Source organism: Procambarus clarkii, chromosome 64, assembly GCF_040958095.1.
Source record: "Procambarus clarkii isolate CNS0578487 chromosome 64, FALCON_Pclarkii_2.0, whole genome shotgun sequence".
NCBI classification, from domain to species: Eukaryota; Metazoa; Arthropoda; class Malacostraca; order Decapoda; family Cambaridae; genus Procambarus; species Procambarus clarkii.
In genome coordinates, this window is record NC_091213.1 from 1988162 (window position 1) to 2010474 (window position 22313).

The 22313-nt window shown below is 48.2% G+C and overlaps 2 protein-coding genes across 3 annotated transcripts in view; both read left to right on the forward strand.

Annotated features, from left to right (window-relative positions):
- Positions 1–1169: 1169 nt before the first annotated feature.
- On the forward strand, positions 1170–1814 carry LOC123769031 (collagen alpha-2(I) chain-like). Its single transcript, XM_045759986.2, has one exon. It carries the CDS (start codon positions 1170–1172, stop codon positions 1812–1814), a length of 645 nt encoding a protein of 214 aa, XP_045615942.2.
- Positions 1645–22313, forward strand: part of LOC138354692 (activating signal cointegrator 1 complex subunit 2-like) — a 32608-nt gene continuing 11939 nt past the window's right edge. Inside the window, exons 1-3 of one of the 2 annotated variants that reach the window (XM_069309055.1) lie at positions 1645–2270; positions 15223–15309; positions 20495–20652. In XM_069309055.1, the coding sequence (XP_069165156.1) occupies positions 2187–2270; positions 15223–15309; positions 20495–20652 (329 nt within the window). In that variant the 5' untranslated portion in view covers positions 1645–2186. The remainder of the gene's footprint in view (positions 2271–15222; positions 15310–20494; positions 20653–22313) is intronic. The other variant, XM_069309056.1, reaches the window with a different exon arrangement.

Sequence of the window (22313 nt, forward strand, 5' to 3'; positions counted from 1 at the left end):
ACATCTAGAAGTCTGCTGGTTTTATTGGATGATCCATAGATGTGTGGCTCCTCTTACATGATAGTATGATGATAGATGGAATTACTGGTGTCAATTTCACTTTGCTTCTTGTATATAAATAAATAAATAAATAAATAAATAAATAAATAAATAAATAAAATAAATAAATAAATAAATAAATAAATAAGCAAGCTTGAAGTGAATAGCCGACCGGGAGACATCTCCCGTCACGCAGGGTGCAGTTGCACCTCCGCAGATCTCCAGTATCAGCTCTTGATACTGGTAATGGCTCAAAAGAGCCACCACTAACGGGCTATTCATACCCGTGCCACCTTTTGGCTGGCTTAATCTTCATCAATCAATCGAATAGCCGACAGTACAATTTCCACAGTGATTCAGTGAACTACAATACAGACACTTAGGACTAACCACATCTCTTCAAACCTCAAGAATGTAGCACTCTGCGTATGCAGTTCTAATCGACTCCAAAACACTACGGGCTCGCCATAGCCCGTGCTGCTTGGAACTTTTTGTTCTAGGTAGCGAATCTTAAACAACAACAACAACTACAGCTTCAACGCAGAGCAGGTAGCAGACTACGACCGCATCGACCTACAACGCTCTCGCTCCCATCGAGTTTAGACACTCGCGATTCCCCATCGAGCCGCCTCGCTCTCCCGCATAGAGCTCTGCGACTCCGGCCTCACTCAGCTCTGCTCCAAGCTCCGCCTCAGCGTCTACCACTGCCAACAACCGACTACTGTAATCAATACTACTAAATAAATATGAAAACTCACTAAACACTGTGTATCTAATCTACCCAACAAAGTAACATAATCGTACGTTACAAGTGATTGATTGATAAAGATTACAGATGTGCTTTAATATACCTACTAATCTCTCTCATCTCATTTTTTTTCTTGCAATGTACCTGTTATCACTTTATAAATTTTGCTACAATTTACCTTACTTAAAATTATATGTTAGATTAAGGACCTGCCCGAAACGCTGCACGTACTAGTGGCTTTACAAGAATGTCAACACCATGCTATGTATCCTCACAAACCCAATGTACCTTCTTGTATATAAATAAATAAATAAATAAATAAATAAATAAATAAATAAATAAATAAATAAATAAATAAAGCCACCCAAAAAGTGGCACGGGCATGAATAACCAGTACAAAATTAGTGCAGTAACAAATATAATAAATATGGGTCAATATGGGCCCAGGTCAGCATGGGCCCTTGTCCCCCCTGCTTGGGGCGAGGACCCGACTGGGGGCCAGGGCCCTGCCGGGGACGAGGGTCCGGCAGGGGGCCAGGGCCCTGCCGGGGACGAGGGTCCGGCTGGGGGCCAGGGTCCGGCCGGGGACGAGGGTCCGGCTGGGGGCCAGGGTCCGGCCGGGGACGAGGGTCCGGCTGGGGGCCAGGGTCCGGCCGGGGACGAGGGTCCGGCTGGGGGCCAGGGTCCGGCCGGGGACGAGGGTCCGGCTGGGGGCCAGGGCCCGGCCGGGGGCCAGGGCCCGGCCGGGGACGAGGGTCCGGCTGGGGGCCAGGGTCCGGCCGGGGACGAGGGTCCGGCTGGGGGCCAGGGCCCGGCCGGGGACGAGGGTCCGGCCGGGGGCCAGGGCCCGGCCGGGGACGAGGGTTCGGCAAAGGGCCAGGGCCCGGCCGGGGACGAGGGTCCGGCTGGGGACCAGGGGCCGGGGACGAGGGTCCGGCCGGGGGCGAGAATCCAGAGAATAATCCGGGAGCCAGGAACGGCGGCGAGGCCTGCTTGTGTGCTGGGCGGGTGTGGGGGTTCCACGTGATCCTCCTGCTGCAGGCGCCGTCTCACAACACCACCAGCTGTTTAATATGACGAGTCACCCTCGCCTGGTCCTTGATTGATGCTTGTTGCACCATGTTTTGTGTACGTGTTAGTGACCCGTGCAGGCTACGGTGCTGATGTCCGGCCGGGAGTACAGTGCTATGAACACCTGCTTGTTTAGCAGGAAGCAGAAATTAACTTTTATGGGATGGTGGTGTGAGGGCCGTCGTAAGAGCAGCTTGGGACTGTGGAGCTGGGGTGACAGCCTTCAGTGTAGAGTAGTCTGGTCAACGTTAGCGAGCCTGGTCCCGTGGACCTCAACAGCTGCTGTTCACACCCTTCAATCTGACAACTTGTGCATGTAACAGTGAGGATGAGCAGCACAGGAGCTATCCCTAAGGGAGGGGCGAGGCCCAAGCTCATCAAACCAAGGGACAGTGATGTCTACGAGAAGCAGGTCAGTCGTCCCCGTCCTCATTACATTTTTTGCTTCAGTAATACGTGGGTCATGCATGTGAGGTTGGGAATCTTCATTCAACAGGCCACGAAGGTATCATTCTGTGGCCAGATTCTTGTGGACTTCTGTATATCATGTTGTCTTCTACGATTTTATGTTGAAAACAAAAAAAAAATTGTAGTACCTTTCGCCATCAAACTTGCCCTTACTTTACCTAACCCCACCAAACTTACTTTACCTAAACCCCTCTAAACTTGCCCTTACTTTACCTAACCCCACCAAACTCACCCTTATTTTATATAACCCCACCAAACTCACCCGTACTTTACCTAACCCCACCAAATTTACTTTACCTAACCTCACTAAATTTACCCTTACTTCACCTAACCCCACCACACTTACCCTTCCTTTACCTAACCCCACCAAACTTACCCTTCCTTTACCTAACCCCACCAAACTTACCCTTACTTTACCTAACCCCACCAAACTTACCCTTACTTTACCTAGTCCCACCGAACTACCCTTACTTTACCGAACCCTTCTAAACTTACCCTTACTTTACCTAACCCCTTTAAACTTACTCTTACATTACCTAACCCCACCAAACTTACCCTTACTTTATCTAGTCCCACCGAACTATCCTTACTTTACCGAACCCTTCTAAACTTACTCTTACATTACCTAACCCCACCTAACAACCTTATATTCTCTAACCCCCAACTAACTTAATCTTGTTACTGTATACTTAAGGAGTTTCTTAGAAAGTAGAGATTGGGTGTAGCTGCTACCTCCACCACGCCACATGGCAACCGGCTCCACAAATCAACAACCCTGCCACCGAACCAGCACCCACCCAGGTCCCTCCAAAATCCAAACCCTTCCAGCTCACACCCACCGTTTTGCGCTCCGTCCTGTGTTGATACTCTCAACACCCCACCAACATCCCCCCTACTTCATCCCTCCACCCACCCGCAAACCCCCACCATGTCACCCCTAACTCTTCGCCTTTCCAGTGAATGCAGTTTAAGCTTTGTTAATCTTAATTCATATGACAGGTTTCTAATTTGGGGATTATCTTTGTCATCCTACGCTGGACACATTCAAGTGAATTTATATCCATTCTATAGTGCAACGACCAAAACTGAACTGCGTAATCTAAATGGGGGCCTAACCAGAGCAAGATATAGCCGATATAGCCTGGTGTCTTGTTAGTAACGCTTCGATTAATAAATCCTAATGTCCTATTTGCCTTATTACAAACATTTATGCATTGATTTTTTGGTTTTAAATTCTTACTAATCATAACTCCCAGATCCCTATCGCAATCCGACTTCATAATCTGAACACCATTTAGCTCGTATCTTGTAACTCTTATCATCATTACCTAGCCTCAAAACCTTACCTTTGTAAGCATTAAACTGCATCTGCCCATCTTTTGACCATTTCAAAACCATATTTAGATTGCCATGAAGTGATAGCGAGTCTTTTTCCGTGTTTATTTCCCTCCCGATTTTTGTATAAAAAATTCATAATCATAATTCATTGTGTTGGGGGGACAGGTAGCCAGTGAACATATTTTCCTGAATTTACTTGAGGGCCACTAATACTAGTGGCCTCGACAAGAGCAGGAAGCCGGCGGCTTGTCAGAGATCCCCCAAATTCCCCCTATATACGTTAGGCTTACATTGAGGTCCCCCACCCCCTAAACAAGGTAAAATTATCGACCCTACTAGGATGCAACCCTACAAGAAGCTGACTAACATTTGGGTACCTATATGCTCCTAGGTCTGACTAGCACCTAGGTTTGTGGGCCTGATGGCTGAGTGGAAAGCGCTCGGGGTTCGTAGTCCTAAGGTTCCGTAGGTGGAAACAAATGGGCAGAGTTTCTTTTGCCCTGATGGCCCTGTTCACCTAGCAATAAATAGGTATCTAGGAGTTAGGCTGCTTTCTGGGGGTGTGTAACAAAAAGGAGGCCTGGTTGAGGACTGGGCTGCGGGGACACTAAGGCCTGAAATCATCTCAAGATAGGTGATAGGAAATGTGGCCAACCATTTCTGTCCTGCCCAGGGTTACTTTGCTCCTCTGCATTGTTACATTATTCTCACAGATTTTTTTTATTTTTGGTAGATATATACAAGAGTTTTTACATTTTTGTGCAGCCACTAGCACGCATAGCATTTTGGGCAAGTCCTTAATCCTATGTTCCCCAGAATACAACCCTGCCAAATAATTTAACAACCAGGTACCCATTTTACTGTTGGGTAAACAGAGGCTCCAGTTAAGGATTGACGCCATGTAAATCCTCCCCAGCCAGGATACGAACCCAGGACAAAAGTGCTCACAAAATGCCAGGCATTTTGGAGTGTCTTAACCATTAATTCTGCTAGAATTTACCTACTTAAAATTATCTGTTAGATTAAGGACCTGCCCAAAACACTGCTCGTACTAGTGTCTTTACAAGATTGTAAATACTATGCTATGTATTCTCAAACCCAATGTACCTTCTTGTATATAAATAAATAAATAAAATAGCATGGGGACTACAAATAAGAAGCAAAGTGGTTTTATACACTTTGAATTAAGTGCACGCTTATACTACAATACTATACTGTATACTGTCTAAGCTCTTCCATTTCATTCACCTGGAATGTATGGGTCTTGAACCGTGGACCCCATACATGTGAGGCCAAGGCTCTATTGACTGGGCTATGAATAGTCGTAAAAAGGAAACTTTCCAGAACTGGAATTTTCGACTTAACCTGACTGGATACCTGGATACCTGATCAACCAGGCTGTGACTCATACGTCAGGCTGCGAGCAGCCGCGTCTAACAGCCTGGTTGATCAGTCCAGCAACCAGGAGGCCTGGTCGACGACCGGGCCGCGGGGACACTAAGCCCCGGAAGCACCTCAAGGTAACCTCAAGGTAAGGACTGTTACTGAAACTCGGAGGAATTATTTTTACTGTCTAAGCTCACTTATCCAGACTGTATGGGAAGGACCCCTGACTGGATAAGCCGGCTGTTTATCTGGATAAACAGAATTCTTACAGGGAAAGTCCAAAAATGAACATACAGGTCATTTGCAATTTTTTGTACACAACCCACATGCTATAATTTGAATTTCCAGACACACTATAAATCCAAAAATATAATTTAAAAGAGAAAGTTAAACTTTCCTTTTTGTATTGTGTTCTTGTTTGAAGAAAATGCAGAATAAAACAAGTGAAGAGCAGGGGTGCCATAGGCACAATCAGAGAACACTGTATAAACATCAGAGGTCCACGGTTGTTCAACATCCTCCCAGCGACTATAAGAAATGTTGCCGGAACAACCGTGGATATCTTCAAGAGCAAACTAGATACAGTAATTTTATTCAAGGAGTGTCGGACCAACTGAGCTGTGGTGAGCTTCGAGCTGCGGGCCACTCCAAGCAACAGCCTGGTAGACTAAGCTCTCATAAGTCAAGCCAAGCCTTGGGTCAGGCTTGGGGGAGTAGAACTTCTAGAATCCCATCAAGCCGGTATCAAGCAGGTACAGTAGATTTTGAAATGTGTAGTTTTTGAAAATTTACGTAACCAGTTATCCGGATAATTCCAGTTATCCGGATTTCTGTCTGGATATGGCAAAGTTTTGGAAGAAAATTATCCAGACTTGACTTAGACTCTGTGCCAGTCTGCGTTATCCAGCCAAACCTCTGTTTATCCAGATATTGATAAATTTTGCCTGAAAATTATCCAGATGTAATTTTTGCGGGATAACCCATATATCTGGTTGAGTAGAATCCAGATAAGCAAGCTCATACAGTATCTATATTAAATATCCCCTTATAAACCCTCTTTAATCCCTTTTGGTTTGCTACTAGTTGGATCAATGGGCCAAAGTATTACCTACCTTGAAGTAACCTTGAAGTGTTTCTGGGGCTTAGTGTCCCTGTGGCCCGGTCGTCGACCAGACCTCCTCATTGCTGGACTGGTCAACCAGGCCATTTAATGCGGCTGCTCGCAGCCTGACATATGAATCACAGCCTGGTTGATCAGGTATCCTTTGGAGGTGCTTATCCAGTTCTCTCATGAACACTGTGAGGGGTCAACCAGTTATGCCCCTTATGTGTAGTGGAAGCGTGTTGAACAGTCTTCCGGCTTCTGCTGTTGATAGAGTTCTCTCTCAGAGTACCTGTTGCACCTCTGCTTTTCAATGGGGGTATTCTACACATCCTGCCATGCCTCCTGGTCTCATGTGATGCTATTTCTGTGTGCAGGTTTGGGACCAACCCCTCTAATATTTTCCACGTATAAATTATTATGTATCTCTCCCGCCTACGCTCAAGAAAATGCCAATTTAGGCTCTTTAGTTGGTCCCAGTAGTTTAGATGTTTTACTGAGTGGATTCTAGCAGTAAAGGATCTCTGCATGCTCTCCAGGTCACCACACCAGAAACAAATACCTTTCTGGGGGGAGCCCCGTCGGCTCCCCGGAGCTATCCCAGGCTGATATGCTAATGTCAGACTTTGGCATCAGTCATGTGTATGGAGTTCTTAGGCCTACCGGGGACCACGGCCAGAACCGGGCCCCCTCAGAGAGGCAAGGGGAGCAATGGCCTATAGAAGCCCCCGTGTAGTTGGAAGCATTCTATGTCTGCCATCGACCGGAACAGGCACCCAGAAAGGTAAGCGCCCCAAAACAAACCCCTATTCTGGTTAAAATTGCTACCTAATACCGAACTAGTGGATAGAACTCCCCAACCGAAAATAAGCAAATTAGTGTGACGTCACACACTGCCGCGCCGCTGTCTGCGCAGCTCCCCCCTCCCCGGGAGGGGGAAGGGGGAGCCCCAGACCCCCCGCGCCGGCTACCCACACCTCAGTTCTTGAGGCTGATGCTATTGGCGGTGGTCGTGTGCTCTGGCTCCGGTGTCGCTACTGCACTGTGCTTTGAGTGTGGTGTTAGTTTTGTGGGTGCGAGAGCCAGGAGTTATCTTCAGTACTCGGGCTGCATGCGCCTAGGGCTGCCTTCCCTAGGTGCCCTGTAAGTTCTGCCCTTGGGGCTTGGGGCCACCTTCCACAGGCTCCTCGGGGTCTGCCTCTGCTGGTCCGTTTTACCTTTCGGTTTTTCGGCCGCCTGTTGGGCTCTTGGGTGTTCTGTTCTCCCTTGTTACCGGCAGGTAAGAGGCAGTTTGCACTGGTAGGGGCGCAGGGTGCTGCTCAGCTTGTAATTCCCGACATCGCGGCCGGCTCTGTTCCTTGGGGTTCGCTGTCCTCTTGCGGGGTTTTGTTTTTCTTTTTGTTTTTTGCCTGGTGGGGGGTTCTGTCATTTTATTCAGTTTGTTTTTGCCCTTCCACTGTTCTCCTCGGTGGCGCCCCCTGCTAGGTCCCCGTGAGTGTACACGTCCCTGGGGTTCAGCTTTAGAAGTTTGCTTGGTAGTTTTGGGCGCCGGTTTGCAGCACCCTGCCTGGGACTACCTGAGCGCGAGTCCTCTTAAAGTAAACGCTCAGGACCCTGGGAATCCCCTAGGGGGCGCGTGGGTCCGATGGATGTGACCCCGGAGTCCCCACTCGCTGTGTGCGAGTTTGAGGGTTGCTCGGTCCCCTTGTCTCAGGGTGACCCTCATTGTTTTTGCCTCTGCCACGCTGCCTGTTGGGTCGGTGATACTTTCGACCCTGAGTCCTGTGAGTGTTGCTGCTTGCTTGTGACTCAATTTACCCAATCCTCTGATGATTCTATTCGGGTACAGGCGGCACGTGCGTTGCAGTCTAGGTTTCGTCTGTTGCAACGCGCTCGGTTGGTTGCTTCCCCGGATGCCCCGGGGCTGCCCCGCTTTGCTTTTCGAGACCCGGACTTGGGGGTGGGGGTCGCTTCGATCCTGGTTCAGTCCGCACCTCCTCGTCCTTCCCCTTCTGTTCGTTCTGGTCCCCCGCCCCTGCTTCCGGCCCCGAAGCGTCTGAGGGTTTCGGGGTCGGAGCAGGGGTTACTTGATCTCGAGACTCGGGCAGCTTCGGGGGTTGCCCCTTCCGGGGGGGCGGCAGAGGCATTCGAGTCTTGTCTCCCGGCCGAAACTTCAGGGTCTGACCAGTGGGCCCCCCTTCCTCCAGCTTTTCCGGCTGCTCCGTCCTTGTCTTGTGGGGTCGGGGCTTGGGGAGAGGACTCGGCCTCGGGTCCTGTGGTGACGGACCTCGAGGCTGGGGAGGGGCTGACTTGGGGGCCTTGGGCCCCGCTGGACCCCGCCTGGGTTTTTCTTCCCACTGAGCGGGGCTTATTGTTACAAGGAGTGGGGTTTTCTTTCCCCCCCTCTGCGTACGAGTTGGATTTGGTGTCGGCCCCTCCCCGGGTACGGTTCCGTGTTCCCCCGGGTACGTCGGTTCCGTCCTTCAGGAGGTTTTCGGCTTATCGCATCCAACCTGGTGTGGTGCGCGCGGCCTTTGCAGCTTACCTCCTGCGTGACCCGGATTATGCCTCGGAAATGGATCCGTCCACGTTCAGGTTTGGGACTTCGTTCCCTTTCTGGCTCCGTTACGAGGTTCCGGAGTCATCCTGGCTAGCAGACTGCCCCTTGTTTGGTCTGGATTCCTGGCATTCCTTCTGTCGTTCCCGCACGCTGGAGTGGCGGGAAGCTTCCACGGTGCTTCAGGTTTTCCTGGGGGGTGAACTTGAGTACCTGAATGAGTGCTTGTTTGCCCCTGCCCTTCCCCGCGATGTGGGCGTTATTCAGCTCCATGTGCAGGTTCCCTCCCTTTCGGCGGCGCTCGTGGCGGAGGACTTGCGCGCTCGGGGCCTTTTGTGTTCGGCCTTGCGGTTCTTTTCCCTCCTGGAGCTGTCTTCGGATTGGCTCGTGGAGGATGTGGGGACGCTTGGGTCCGTCCCAGGGTCCGGCACCTTGTCCTCGGCTGCGCGTTCGTCGGCTGCCTTGTTGAAGCTGTTCACGCCGATTTTGCGGGATGCGGTTTCCCTGTTCTATGCTTCCCGTCTCGCGTGTCGGCAGGCGGTGCTGGGTTCCTCCGTGGAATCTGCTTGGGCTCTGGCTCTTAGGCGTTCTTCACCTTTTTGTCCTCTCCTGTTTGGGGAGTCGGCCGTGGCGCAGTTTATTCAGGCTGCGTCGGCGGCTTGTCGTCCGATGTCGGACTTGTTGGTTTTCCGGGGGTCCCGGGGTGGGTCTTCCCGGAAAGGTCGTGCCAGGGCTCGGGGTTCCTCTCGTCGTGGTAGGCCTCTGGTGTCAGGTTTGGGGTTGGCTCCTCCTGCGGACCCTCCCTCGTCTGGTCGGCGCGGTGTTCGCGCTGTGCGGGGTTCTGGGTCTCGTAGGGGTCGCCGGCCCTTTCGCGGTTTGCCCCTTTGACGGGGCGATGGGGGGGCGGCTTGCGCTGTTCGCCCGCGCCTGGTCCCACGATTCGTGGGCCTTTCGGGTCGTGTCTCGCGGCCTGCGGTGGCGTTGGGTGGCCCCTCCCCCCTTTGGGGGGTCGGGGCTGGCGGGGCAGGCTTCTTCCCCTGCGCTCTGTCGAGTCGTCTTGGAGTGGGTTCGCTTGGGCGTCGTCGAAACGACGTCGTCCCTCAGATGGGTTTCCCGTCTGTTTCCGGTTCCGAAACGGGACTGCGCGGACCTGCGGTTCATTCTGGACTTGTCCCGTCTGAACCCCTGGGTTCATTGCCCCTCCTTTCGGATGACTACGCTGTCTCAGGTTCGGCTCCTCTTGGAGCCGGGTGCTTGGATGGTGTCCCTGGACCTCCGGGACGCTTATTGGCATGTCCCGATTCATCCGCGGTTCAGGGACTGGCTCGGTTTTGTAGTGGGGCGTCTGAGTTACCGTTTTCGTTGTCTCCCGTTCGGGTTGAACCTGGCACCTCGCGTGTTCACACGCCTTACACGGGTTGTGGTGGCTCGTTTGCGTCTCCTAGGTGTTCGGGTGTTGGCCTACCTCGACGACTGGTTGGTTTGGGCTCCCAGCCAGTCAGCTTGCTTGCTAGCCAGGGATTTGGTTCTTTCCCAGCTCGCCGGGTTCGGGTTCTTGGTGAACTGGAGGAAGTCCCATCTGGTTCCCTCTCAGGTTCGGACTTGGCTGGGTCTCGTGTGGGACTCTCGGACCGCCTCCTTGTCTCTCCCTCCGGAGTCTCTCCTGCGGCTGCGGTCCCGCCTTCGTCTGTTTCTGGAGGGCCCTCGGGTCACCCGGCGGTTGCTCGAGGGGCTGTGCGGGAGCCTGAACTTCGCGATGGTGGTCTACCCGCCGGGTCGGGTTTGGCTTCGACGGCTGTTCTGGTTCCTTCGGGGTTCCCCCTTCCGCCTCTCTCGCGATCGCAGAGTTCGACCCCCGGGGGACTTGCGTCGGTTGCTGCGTCACCGGCTTCCTCTTCGGGTTTTTCGGGGTTCAGTGCCTTGGCGCCTACCCGAGCCCTCGCTCGATGTGTACACGGATGCGTCGTCTCTCGGCTGGGGTTTTGTGACCAGTGCTCACCAGGCCGGCCAGGGGCGTTGGGATCCGTCCTTCCGTCGAGCTCACAGTACGGTGCGGGAGTTCGCGGCAGTGTGGTTTGCTCTGGGGAGGATTCGGGTGGCCCGCGGATCGACGATTCGGCTCCATTCGGACTGCTCTCCGGTGGTTCATTGCCTGAACCGCGGGGGTTCGATGCGGTCCTTGTCTCTTTGGGGTTGGTCGCTTCGGGTGACTCGTCTGCTGAGTTCTCGGGGTTTGGCTCTCCTGGCGGTTCACGTACGGGGCGTGTCCAACGTCTTGGCCGACGCCCTGTCTCGCTTCGTTCCCCTCTCCACGGAGTGGACGGTCGACGACGAGTCCTTCCGTTGGCTTTGCCAGACGTTCGGGCGCCCCGAGGTGGACCTCTTCGCGTCGGCGTGGTCGCGGCGTCTTCCCGTTTATGCGGCGCCCTTCCCCGATTGCGAGGCCGTCGGGGTCGATGCCTTTCGGCTCGACTGGTCGAGGTGGGGGTTCCTGTACCTCTTTCCCCCAGTTCGGCTGTTGCTCCAGGTCCTGACTCGCTTAGAGACTTACCAGGGGAGAGTTGTCCTTCTGGCCCCTTGGTGGCCGGCCCAGCCTTGGTTTCAGGCGCTGGTTGCTCGGTGTCCGAACCCGAGGGTTTTCCCGCGGCTCCGCCTCTTTCAGCAGATCGGGCCGGTACGTCACGTAGCTGGTTCGATCTTCTCCTCGAGTCTTCGCGTATGGTTTTTTTGACTCGAGTCTATCATCATCTCTATGGTGATCAGGTGGCCTCCTTGTTGGTGTCCCACCTGAGGGCTTCTTCTCGGCGGCAGTATGAAGTTTCCTGGCGGTCCTTCCGTTTCTTTTTGCGTCTTCGTCGTGTTAGCTCCTTGTCTGTTCGGGTGGTCTTGTCCTTCCTCTCGTGGTTGTTTCAGGACCGTCATCTTATGCCTAACACTGTCGCTTCGTATCGTGCGGCGCTGGCGGAGCCGCTTCAGCTTGCTTTCGGTATCGATGTTACGTCTGCGCCGTTTCGCAAGCTGTCTCGTGCATTGTTTCACCTCCGGCCTGCTCATGCGTCGCCTGAGCCGTCCTGGTCTTTGGACAGAGTGCTCGCTTTCCTTTCATCTCCTCGTTTCGTTGTGGCCCCTTCGGTCCAGGATTGTTTTTCCAAGGCACTTTTCTTGTTGGCTTTGGCCTCTGGGGGTCGGGTAGGGGAGCTTCATGCTCTCCTCCGGCGCAGGGGTTTCTGCTCTTTTGGTCGTGGTGATAGTTTTGTTCGTTTGCAGCCGTCTCCTTCTTTTCTGGCGAAGAATGAGACTGCTGCGTTCCGGAGGGGTCCATGGGTGGTTGATGCTTGGTTGGTCAGGCCGGGGGTGCATCATGTTTTGTGTCCGGTTGCGGCGCTTCGCCGTTATTTGCGCGCCACAGCTTCTGTGTCCGGGGACGCGCTGTGGGTTGATCCGGTTTCCCTTCTTCCCTGTTCGCGGGTTCGGGTCTCTCAGGTCGTCCGCAGGGTTATTAGGTCTAGCCAGCCTGCGGTCTATCCCCGTGCCCATGACGTTCGTAAGTTCGCGGCTCTTGCTGCCGTCTTTGGGAATATGTCTTGGTCTGATATTCGGGCGCGGGGATTTTGGCGGTCGAACAGGGTCCTGGCTGCTCGTTACCTTGTGAATGTCCCTGGCCCTCGTCGGGCCTGTGTTGCTTTGGGTCGGCGGTTGCAGCCAGTTGTCTCGGCTTCGAGTTGAGGGGTGAGCGACGACCGCCTCCCGGGTAAGTCCCTCTTTTTCTGTCTGTGGGTAGTTAGCTTCGGGGAGCCGACGGGGCTCCCCCCAGAAAACCAGCGTTGAATGTAATGAAACGCCATTTTCTGGGTGAGTCCCGGAGGCTCCCCGGCATCCCTCCCTCCCTCCGGTCGGCGGTTTTTCGCGTTTTTGACATCCAGCCTCAAGAACTGAGGTGTGGGTAGCCGGCGCGGGGGGTCTGGGGCTCCCCCTTCCCCCTCCCGGGGAGGGGGGAGCTGCGCAGACAGCGGCGCGGCAGTGTGTGACGTCACACTAATTTGCTTGTTTTCGGTTGGGGAGTTCTATCCACTAGTTCGGTATTAGGTAGCAATTTTAACCAGAATAGGGGTTTGTTTTGGGGCGCTTACCTTTCTGGGTGCCTGTTCCGGTCGATGGCAGACATAGAATGCTTCCAACTACACGGGGGCTTCTATAGGCCATTGCTCCCCTTGCCTCTCTGAGGGGGCCCGGTTCTGGCCGTGGTCCCCGGTAGGCCTAAGAACTCCATACACATGACTGATGCCAAAGTCTGACATTAGCATATCAGCCTGGGATAGCTCCGGGGAGCCTCCGGGACTCACCCAGAAAATGGCGTTTCATTACATTCAACGCTGGTTTTTTGATATTCCAAGAGCACGACTTAATCAAACTAGAAATGCTCTACAAATCAAGGGACCCAGAATGTGGAATGACCTTCCCAATCATGTTAAAGACTGTACCTCTCTCAACCAGTTTAAGATAAAAACTAAGTACTACCTAATTAACTCCCTGTAACCTGCCTTACCCCTATAATGTCAACCCTTGTCTGTTATTTGTAAACAATGCTGTTTGTTGACCAAATTATATTTTTGCTGTTTTCCTGTCATGTTCCCCTCTTTTTTATTTTTATATTTTCTCAACACATTTTATACTTTAATCTCAATTAGTATCAAGTTCTAGTCTTTAGTGTTTTTCCTGCCCGAAACGCTTTGCGTAATAGTGGCTTTAGGCATTGTATGTACTAGCTCTATCTATACATTCATCAATATCTGTATCACCCCTTGTATGTATGTACTTTACCTAAATAAGCATTTGAATTTTGAATTTGAAATTTGAATTTCTCCAGCTTTGAAAAGGGCTGTCATTGTGCAGCAGTACTCTATCTTGAGGTTATCTTGAAATGATTTCGGGGCTTTAATGTCCCCGCGGCCCGGTCCACGACCAGGCCTCCACCCCCAGGAAGCAGCCCGTGACAGCTGACTAACACCCAGGTACCTATTTTACTGCTAGGTAACAGGGGCATAGGGTGAAAGAAACTCGGCCCATTGTTTCTCGCCGGCGCCCAGGATCGATCCCGGGACCACAGGATCACAAGTCCAGTGTGCTGTCCGCTCGGCCAGCACCCTAAAGAGCACTAGCGTCTTGAAAAGTATCATCATCGGTATAGTATCTCTAGTGTGAACGGTTCCTGTTATCCAACCTGTCATTTTTCTTGCAGTTGTGATGGCTACTTTATTGTGTTCTCTGAAGGCAAGGTCTTCTGACATGAGTACACCCAAATCCTTTACATTGCCTTTTCGTTTTCTGTTATGATTTGAGTGGGTTTTGTACGTGGTGTTCGTTTAAGCCAGTTCTGTTTCTGTGGATATACCTATAAGCCATAATTCGTTACACCAGCCTACACTCATTACACCAGCCTACAGTCATTACACCAGCCTGCACTCATTACGCCAGCCTGCACTCATTACACCAGCCTACAGTCATTACACCAGCCTGCACTCATTACACCAGCCTGCACTCATTACACCAGCCTGTACTCGTGACACCAGCCTGTACTCGTGACACCAGCCTACACTCATTACACCAGCCTGCACTCATTACACCAGCCTACACTCATTACACCAGCCTACACTCATTACACCAGCCTGTACTCGTGACACCAGCCTACACTCATTACACCAGCCTGCACTCATTACACCAGCCTGCACTCATTACACCAGCCTGCACTCATTACACCAGCCTGCACTCATTACACCAGCCTGTACTCATTACACCAGCCTGCACTCATTACACCAGCCTGTACTCATTACACCAGCCTGCACTCATTACACCAGCCTACACTCATTACACCATTACACTCATGACACCAGCCTGCACTCACTACACCAGCCTGCACTCATTACACCAGCCTGCACTCATTACACCAGCCTGCACTCATTACACCAGCCTGCACTCATTACACCAGCCTGCACTCATTACACCAGCCTACACTCATTACACCATTACACTCATGACACCAGCCTACACTCATTACACCAGCCTTCACTCATTACACCAGCCTATACTCGTTACACCAGCCTGCACTCATTACACCAGCCTACCCCCATGACACCAGCCTGCACTCATTACACCAGCCTGCACTCATTACACCAGCCTGAACTCATTACACCAGCCTACCCCCGTGACACCAGCCTGCACTCATTACACCAGCCTATACTCGTTACACCAGCCTGCACTCATTACACCAGCCTACCCCCGTGACACCAGCCTGCACTCATTACACCAGCCTGCACTCATTACACCAGCCTGCACTCATTACACCACCTTATTTGTATTCTGAGATATGCCGGCCAAGGTTTGATTGCCCCCCCCTTGTGCTAGAAGCATATCTTATGACTGTAAACAATCATAAACATTTTATAAATACTCCATACCTTTGTAAATTAATTTATTGTGTTTTAAGAAATTGTCAGTTCTTTTCTGTTACTTCAGGATGAGAGTGAAATGCTTGGAGACCCTCTTGAGAAGAAATTTATCACACTTAATGGCTTAGGTTTGGAAAAGCGAGTACCAGCATTGGTGAGTAATAAGATGTTAATGCTATTTATTATACTGAATAAATATTTCCTCCAAGTGTTCAGATTATCCTTCCCTCCTGTTTTCCCAGATACAACAAACAAACAAAAAATTAAATACCTGTAGTTTAACCCAACACAAATATAAAAATCAACTCTTACAAAACTAGATAAGAAGCTGTGGATCCAATCATATTTTCAGACACGTTATTATGACTCATCATCTGTATATGGATCCAGAATTAAGGATATCATGAGATTATCTTGAGATGATTTCGGGGCTTTAGTGTCCCCTTGGCCCGGTCCTCGACCAGGCCTCCATCCCCAGGAAGCAGCCCGTGACAGCTGACTAACACCCAGGTACCTATTTTACTGCTAAGTAACAGGGGCATAGGGTGAAAGAAACTCTGCCCATTGTTTCTCGCCGGCACCCGGGATCGAACCCGGGACCACAGGATCACAAGTCCAGCGTGCTGTTCGCTCGGCCGACCGGGTCCTCCGCTCGGCCGACTGGCTTCCCGCTCAGCCGGGGATAAGGAAAGTCATCACACAACTTGATAATGGTCCATGACATTCTAAAACATCATTGTTTCTCCGTTTTCTGATGTGTGGTTTGGTCATCGTGAGGATAGTTGAACTTAAAACTAAAATTTTATCAAAGAATATTTTTATATCATCCAGGTAATCGTATTTGTTTCTGTCCAAGTCCTAATATTTTGTTGAAAAAATAACAAGTTCTGGAAAAATAGCTGATTGGAACTTTACAATTCTTCACTTAAGTCCTGCAATCAAAATATTACTGTAATATATTGGCAAGAGATGTTAGTGAAATGACAGACTTCGACCTAAGGTTTCTCTCTTGAGTGCAAATTTTTAGCAGGTCTGCTTTGTGGTATGTTGTGGTTGGCTGACATGTCACCTTCAAACAATAATCACTACTATGACACGGTAATCAGACACTTGAGACGTTAGTTTGCTTCCATGGCAGCCTTGGTCCATACACGTTACATGTCAAACATGACAAATCCTATCTTGAGCTACTAATTCACCAGCCACTTTACTAGCTAGAAATACTGTACAGTAAACCACACTTTTTTTTTAAATTATATACAAGAGTTCTTATATTTTTGTACAGCCACTAGCACACGTAGCGTTTTGGAAGATGGTGAGGAGAGGGGAGAAGGGGGAGAGGTGTTACTGTTTGGAAGGAGAGTCCCCTTCCATTATAACATCAGGCAGTGATGACTTTTCTGGGATACACTCTCTGGCATGTTTTGCCTGCATACCACTAGGACCTGCTTGTGGCTCACTGCTTGCTTGTCTTACTAAGAATCTGTCTAAAGACACTTGTTTTTCCCTACATTTTAACACTTGTCTGTAGTAAGACATCACATTGTCATTTAAAGGTCAATGCAATGGCCTGCTACAGCTTTATCTGGGTGAGTTTTTTCAACAAAACTTTGCTGTTCTTCCCATACCTCACACATTTTCTTAATGCGGAAGGGACATCCTCTACTGCGTCTACTCACAACTATTTTCTTAGGTTGAACCTTACCACTGACTTTCTTGGGACCCATGGCATGATATATAATAATCAGTTTTATGTTCAAAAAGTAAAAAATCACCAAAAAAACGTAATTTTTTATAACCGTGATCGTCACTAAGAGGGCGGCTCTAATAAACTGAGGCAGGTCGGCTCGCGTGACAGGGAACCATGGGCTCGGTCGGCTCGAACGTGTATCGACGAAAATTGTTAGTCGACGATACTATCGTAAGTTGAGTCGCATTTTCTGATCAAATTTATATCGTAACTCGAAATTATCATAAGTTGAGGCTATCGTAAGGTGAGGTGCCACTGTATACAGTGGTACCTCGGAATGCGATTGTCCCTGTATGCGAGGTTTTCGGAAGGCGAGGTGTATTTACTCCAAAAATTTGTCTCGGAAGGCGATGGTTACTTCGGGAGGCGAGTTTGGACGCGAGTTTGTTGATACGCGTACAGCCGACCTAGCGCGCGGTGGTTCGGCGATCGTCGCCCCTCCGCCCCGCCGCCCCTCAGTTTATTATTGTCTCGCGCTCAGTGACTACCCCCACATCAATTCTTCTCGCGGATTTTCAGTGTTTTGTTGGATTTTTGGTGATTTGTCTATACAATTTGTTATTATATATCTCACCATGGGTCCCAAGAAAGCCAGTGGTAAGGATAAAGGCCAGAAAGCTCATGTGAGGATGACAATAGAGGAGAAACAAGAGATCATTCGGAAGCATGAGAACGGTACACGTGTTGTTGAACTTTGTAGGCAGTACAACAAAGCCACATCAACAATATGCACTATACTTAAGAAGAAAAATAAGATTATGGGTGCTAAAGTGGCAAAAGGAGTAAGAACATTAACGGCACAAAGACCACAAATACTTGAAGAAGTGGAAAAGTTGTTATTAATTTGGATACACGACAAGGAGTTGAGGGGTGATAGTGTTTCGGAGGCCATTATTTGTGAGAAAGCCAGGGTGTTGCACGAAGACCTTCAAAAGAATACCCCTGCAACGAGTGATGCAGATAAGAAAGAGTTTAAGGCAAGCAGGGGCTGGTTTGAAAAATTTAGAAAGAGAAGTGGTATCCATAGTGTTACAAGGCATGGGGTTATGTGATGTGATTATGGAAGGGGACTCCCCTTCCAAACAGTAACTCCTCTCCTCCTCCCCCCTCCTCACCATCTTCCATACGCCTACAGCACTCGACAGCAAGGTAAGTAATAACTGGAACACAGTTTTGTAGGTTTATTTAGATGAATTAGGTATAAAAATTTAGTTTGATGTGGGGTTTTTGGGGTAGTCAGGAACGGATTAATTCATTTCCCTTTATTTCTTATGGGGAAATTAACTTCGGAATGCGAGTTTTCGGAAGGCGAGGCGTCTCCAGGAACGGATTAAACTCTTATTCTGAGGTATGCCTGTATGATAAAGGCACAACAAAATTTATACCAAACCAGAGATGCAGAACTAGGAAACAGGATTGGTTCAACAGAAATTGCGAGAGAGCCAGAGACCAAAAGACAAAAATGGAATCAATATAGGAAGAGGTCAAACCCCCTAACATACCAGCAATACAAAGATGTGAGAAACAACTACATGGCAGTGAGGAGAGAGGCAGAAAGAAATTTGGAAAAAGGGATTACAGACAAATGTAAAACAGAACCAGGTCTATTCTATAAATTCATAAACAACAAATTGCAGGTAAAGGATAATATTCAGAGGTTGAAAATGGGAAACAGATTCACGGAAAATGAAAAGGAAATGTGTGAAACATTAAACGAAAAGTTCCAAAGTCTGTTTATACAAAATAAAATCTTCAGGGACCCAGATACAATAAGAATTCCAGAGAACAACATAGAGCACATAGAGGTGTCTAGAGACAAAGTGGAAAAAATGCACAAGGATCTAAAGAAGAACAAAGCCATTTGCCCAGATGGAGTTTCACCATGGGTTCTGAGAGAATGTACATCTGAGCTCAGCATTCCACTTCACCTGATTTTTCAGGCATCCCTGTGTACAGGAGTCGTAGCAGATGCGTGGAAAAAGGCTAACATACTTCCAATCTACAGAAGTGGTGGCAGGGAAGACCCCCCCTCAATTATAGACCTGTATCATCTGACAAGTGTAATAGTCAAAATATTGGAAAAAATATTTAAAACTAAATGGGTAGAACACCTGGAGACAGACGATATAATATCAGATTGTCAGTATAGCTTTCGATCTGGAAGATCCTGTGTACTGTAACAAATTTACTCAGTTTCTATGATCGAACCACAGATTTTACAGGGAAGGGATGGTTGGGTTGACTGTATCTATGTGGACCTAAAAAAAGGCTTTCGACAGAGTTCCACATAAAAGGTTGTTCTGGAAACTGGAACACATTGGAGGGGTGACAGATAAGCTGCTAGCATGAATGAAAAATTTTCTGACTGATAGAAAAATTAGGGCAGTAATAAGAGGAAGTGTATCGGACTGGAGAAATGTCACAAGTGGAGTACTACAGGGGTTCAGTTCTTGTACCGGTAATGTTCATTATCTACATAAACGTTCTTCCAGATGGAATACATAATTATATGAACATGTTTGCTGATGGTGCTAAGATAATAGGGAAGATAAGAAACCTAGATGATTGTCTTGCCCTTCAAGAAGACCTGAAAATAAGTATATAGAGCACCACTTGGTAAATGGAATTTAATGTAAATAAATGCCGTCTTATGGTATGTGGAATAGGAGAACATAGACCCCTCACAACCTATAAATTATGTGAGAAATCTTTAAAGAAGTCTGATAAAGAAAGAGATCTAGGCATGGTTCTAGATAGAAAACTATCACCTGAGGATCACATTAAGAATATTGTGCGAGGGGCCTGTGCTACACTCTCTATCTTCAGAATTGCTTTTAAATACATGGATGGCAAAATACTAAAGCAATTGTTCACCACATTTGTTAGACCAAAGCTGGAATATGCAGCGGTTGTATAATGTCCATATCTAAAGAAGCACATCAACAAACTGGAAAACGTGCAAAGACATGCTACTAAGTGGCTCCCAGAACTGAAGGGCAAGAGCTACGAGGAGAGGTTAGAGGCATTAAATATGCCAAAACTTGAAGACAGACGAAAAAGAGGTGATGTGATCACTATGTACAAAATAGTAACAGGAATTGATAAAATTGATAGGGAAGATTTCCTGAAACCTGGAACTTTAAGAACAAGAGGTCATAGATTTAAACTAACTAAACACAGATGCCGAAGAAATATAAGAAAATTCACTTTCGTAAACAAAGTGGTAGATGGTTGGAACAAGTTAGGGGAGAAGGTGGTGGAGGCCAAGTCCGTCAGTAGTTTCAAAGCGTTATATGACAGAGTGCTGGGAAGACGGGACACCACGAGCGTAGCTCTCATCCTGTAACTACACTCAAGAAATTACACTTAGGTAATTATGACTTGGGTAGCTCTCATCCTGTAACTACTGTTAGGTAATTATACACACACATACACGTTGTACTGAACGGGGTGACATTAGCTTGAGCTACCTCATCCCATTGTGTATTTATACCTCAATAAACTTTTTTCAATCTCAATTTCAATTTTGTTTCTACTTACAGTACTGTATTGCCCAATTTGATTTTGCCGATATATTTTTCCAATGCAGCACATAGCTTGGACACAGAAGAGTACCTATATCAAGTATGTTCCACCTCCACTTCCCGAAGAAGGTTTTCTTCCTGCTGGCGCTCGTGAATCATGGTTAGAACAGATGGAGTTTTTAGAACAAGATTTACGAAATCTACTTAGTTTGCCTCATCACAAGTGAGTTATGGACATTTATTTACTCTATTTTTAAAGAAAAAGTGAACACTTTTTAAATATTGTATCAAATTAATTACTGGACTGTGTTTTTATGTTCACCATGCACTATATCCTTTCAGTTTTTTTTTTACCAAACTTTTTTATTACAACTTCTTACCATATTTATAAAACTTTTAGCACTTACTGCTACCATTTATTTTTTAATTCCAGTATACTTTTCTATTCTGTTTGTAAATGTAGCTACCCCAGCTACATTATACTGTGTTCTCAGGCATTTGGGATGGATGAGGTGCACCAAGCCTCACTTGTTTAAATGTTTCCCATCTGGGGCATTTGGGGGTTTCTCACTCAGTTTTCTGCTTTCTGAGGGGAAGTCCTCTCATACCAGAATCATCATCTGTGAATGCTGCTGCTGCTGTGTGCGTGTGCACTTCTGGCCAGTTTTTCTGGCAGCTTTGGGTCAATGTGTGATACTGCAGCTTCCTTGCCTTATACAGAGTTGAGCTAGATTCTGGTCCTGGCTCCCAGTAGGGTTGGGCGGATTGCAGAGATCTCGTGCCATTTCCTAAGTTATGGAAGTTCCAGTGTTACAGCTTGTGTACCTACTGAGTAACCCACCAAAAAAAAAAAAGTGTGTCCTTACATTCAATGCTTATTTTTTATTGTCTAAAAAACCTAAAAAACATTTTCAATGATTTTTCATGGAATGATCATGGAGGAAAATGGTGAGTTGTGAGGAAAATCAATAAGTTAGAATTTTACATTTGAGCCATAGACTAAATATAAAATAATTTTGTAGGAATTTGGACAGCCTGTGAAATCATCAACAGGTTCATGGGTTAGATGGGATCAAACTCCCTCTGAGCACAGTGCATGTAACAGGGAGTCTGGAGCCTTGGTCAGGATTTAAATTGGTTGTCAGCACGTCATCTGGCAGTGAGTGTGTTTCCTTAGTAATGTCAAGTATGTCATGTTTGTGGTATGAATGTTGGCTTGTTATATGTGGTAAACATGTGCTTCACCATTATATACCTCACTCTTTAAGTTCTGCTTTCTTACGCTCAAGTTCATGTTTGTGGTGAAGTTTGAGTGGCCGGAGATGAGGTGATGTTGGAACACGTAGAGCTTATGATGTTTGCTGGATGGGTGATTCCCTCGGTCAAAAGGATATGGGGAATTATTTCTCGAAGTAGGTTGGTTGATCAGACCACCAACCGGGAGATCTGGTCAGAGATCGGGCCTCTGGGCCGTTGATCCCCGGAACCTCCACAAGGAAGGTAGGTATGGACATCAAGCTAGGAAGAAGATTGCAATTATTGAGACAATAGACTTGAACGTTGCTTTGAACATTTCTTCCATTTACAATATATCTTACTAAGAATAGTATTTTGTAGGTCCCAGAGTTCACACTCGTTGAAACATTGTTAAATCCCAGCTGTCCGAAATACTATGCGTGTTAGTGTCTTTGCAAGAATGTAAATGTAGTCATACTTTATATTATTATACAGTATACTGTATGTATAAAATTGGTAAAAAACAAAAAAATACTCTTCCCAGGTCCCACCCAATCTCCAAAGAAACAATACAGTACTTTGTGGTTATTGGTTTTACAGTATTTGTTAGGATAATATTTATTGTGAACACTTGTGGTATTTTGTTAC

What these genes read in the sequence shown, in the direction of transcription:
- LOC123769031 (XM_045759986.2), top strand. Translation starts at nt 1,170, where the DNA reads ATGAATAACCAGTACAAAATTAGTGCAGTAACAAATATAATAAATATG.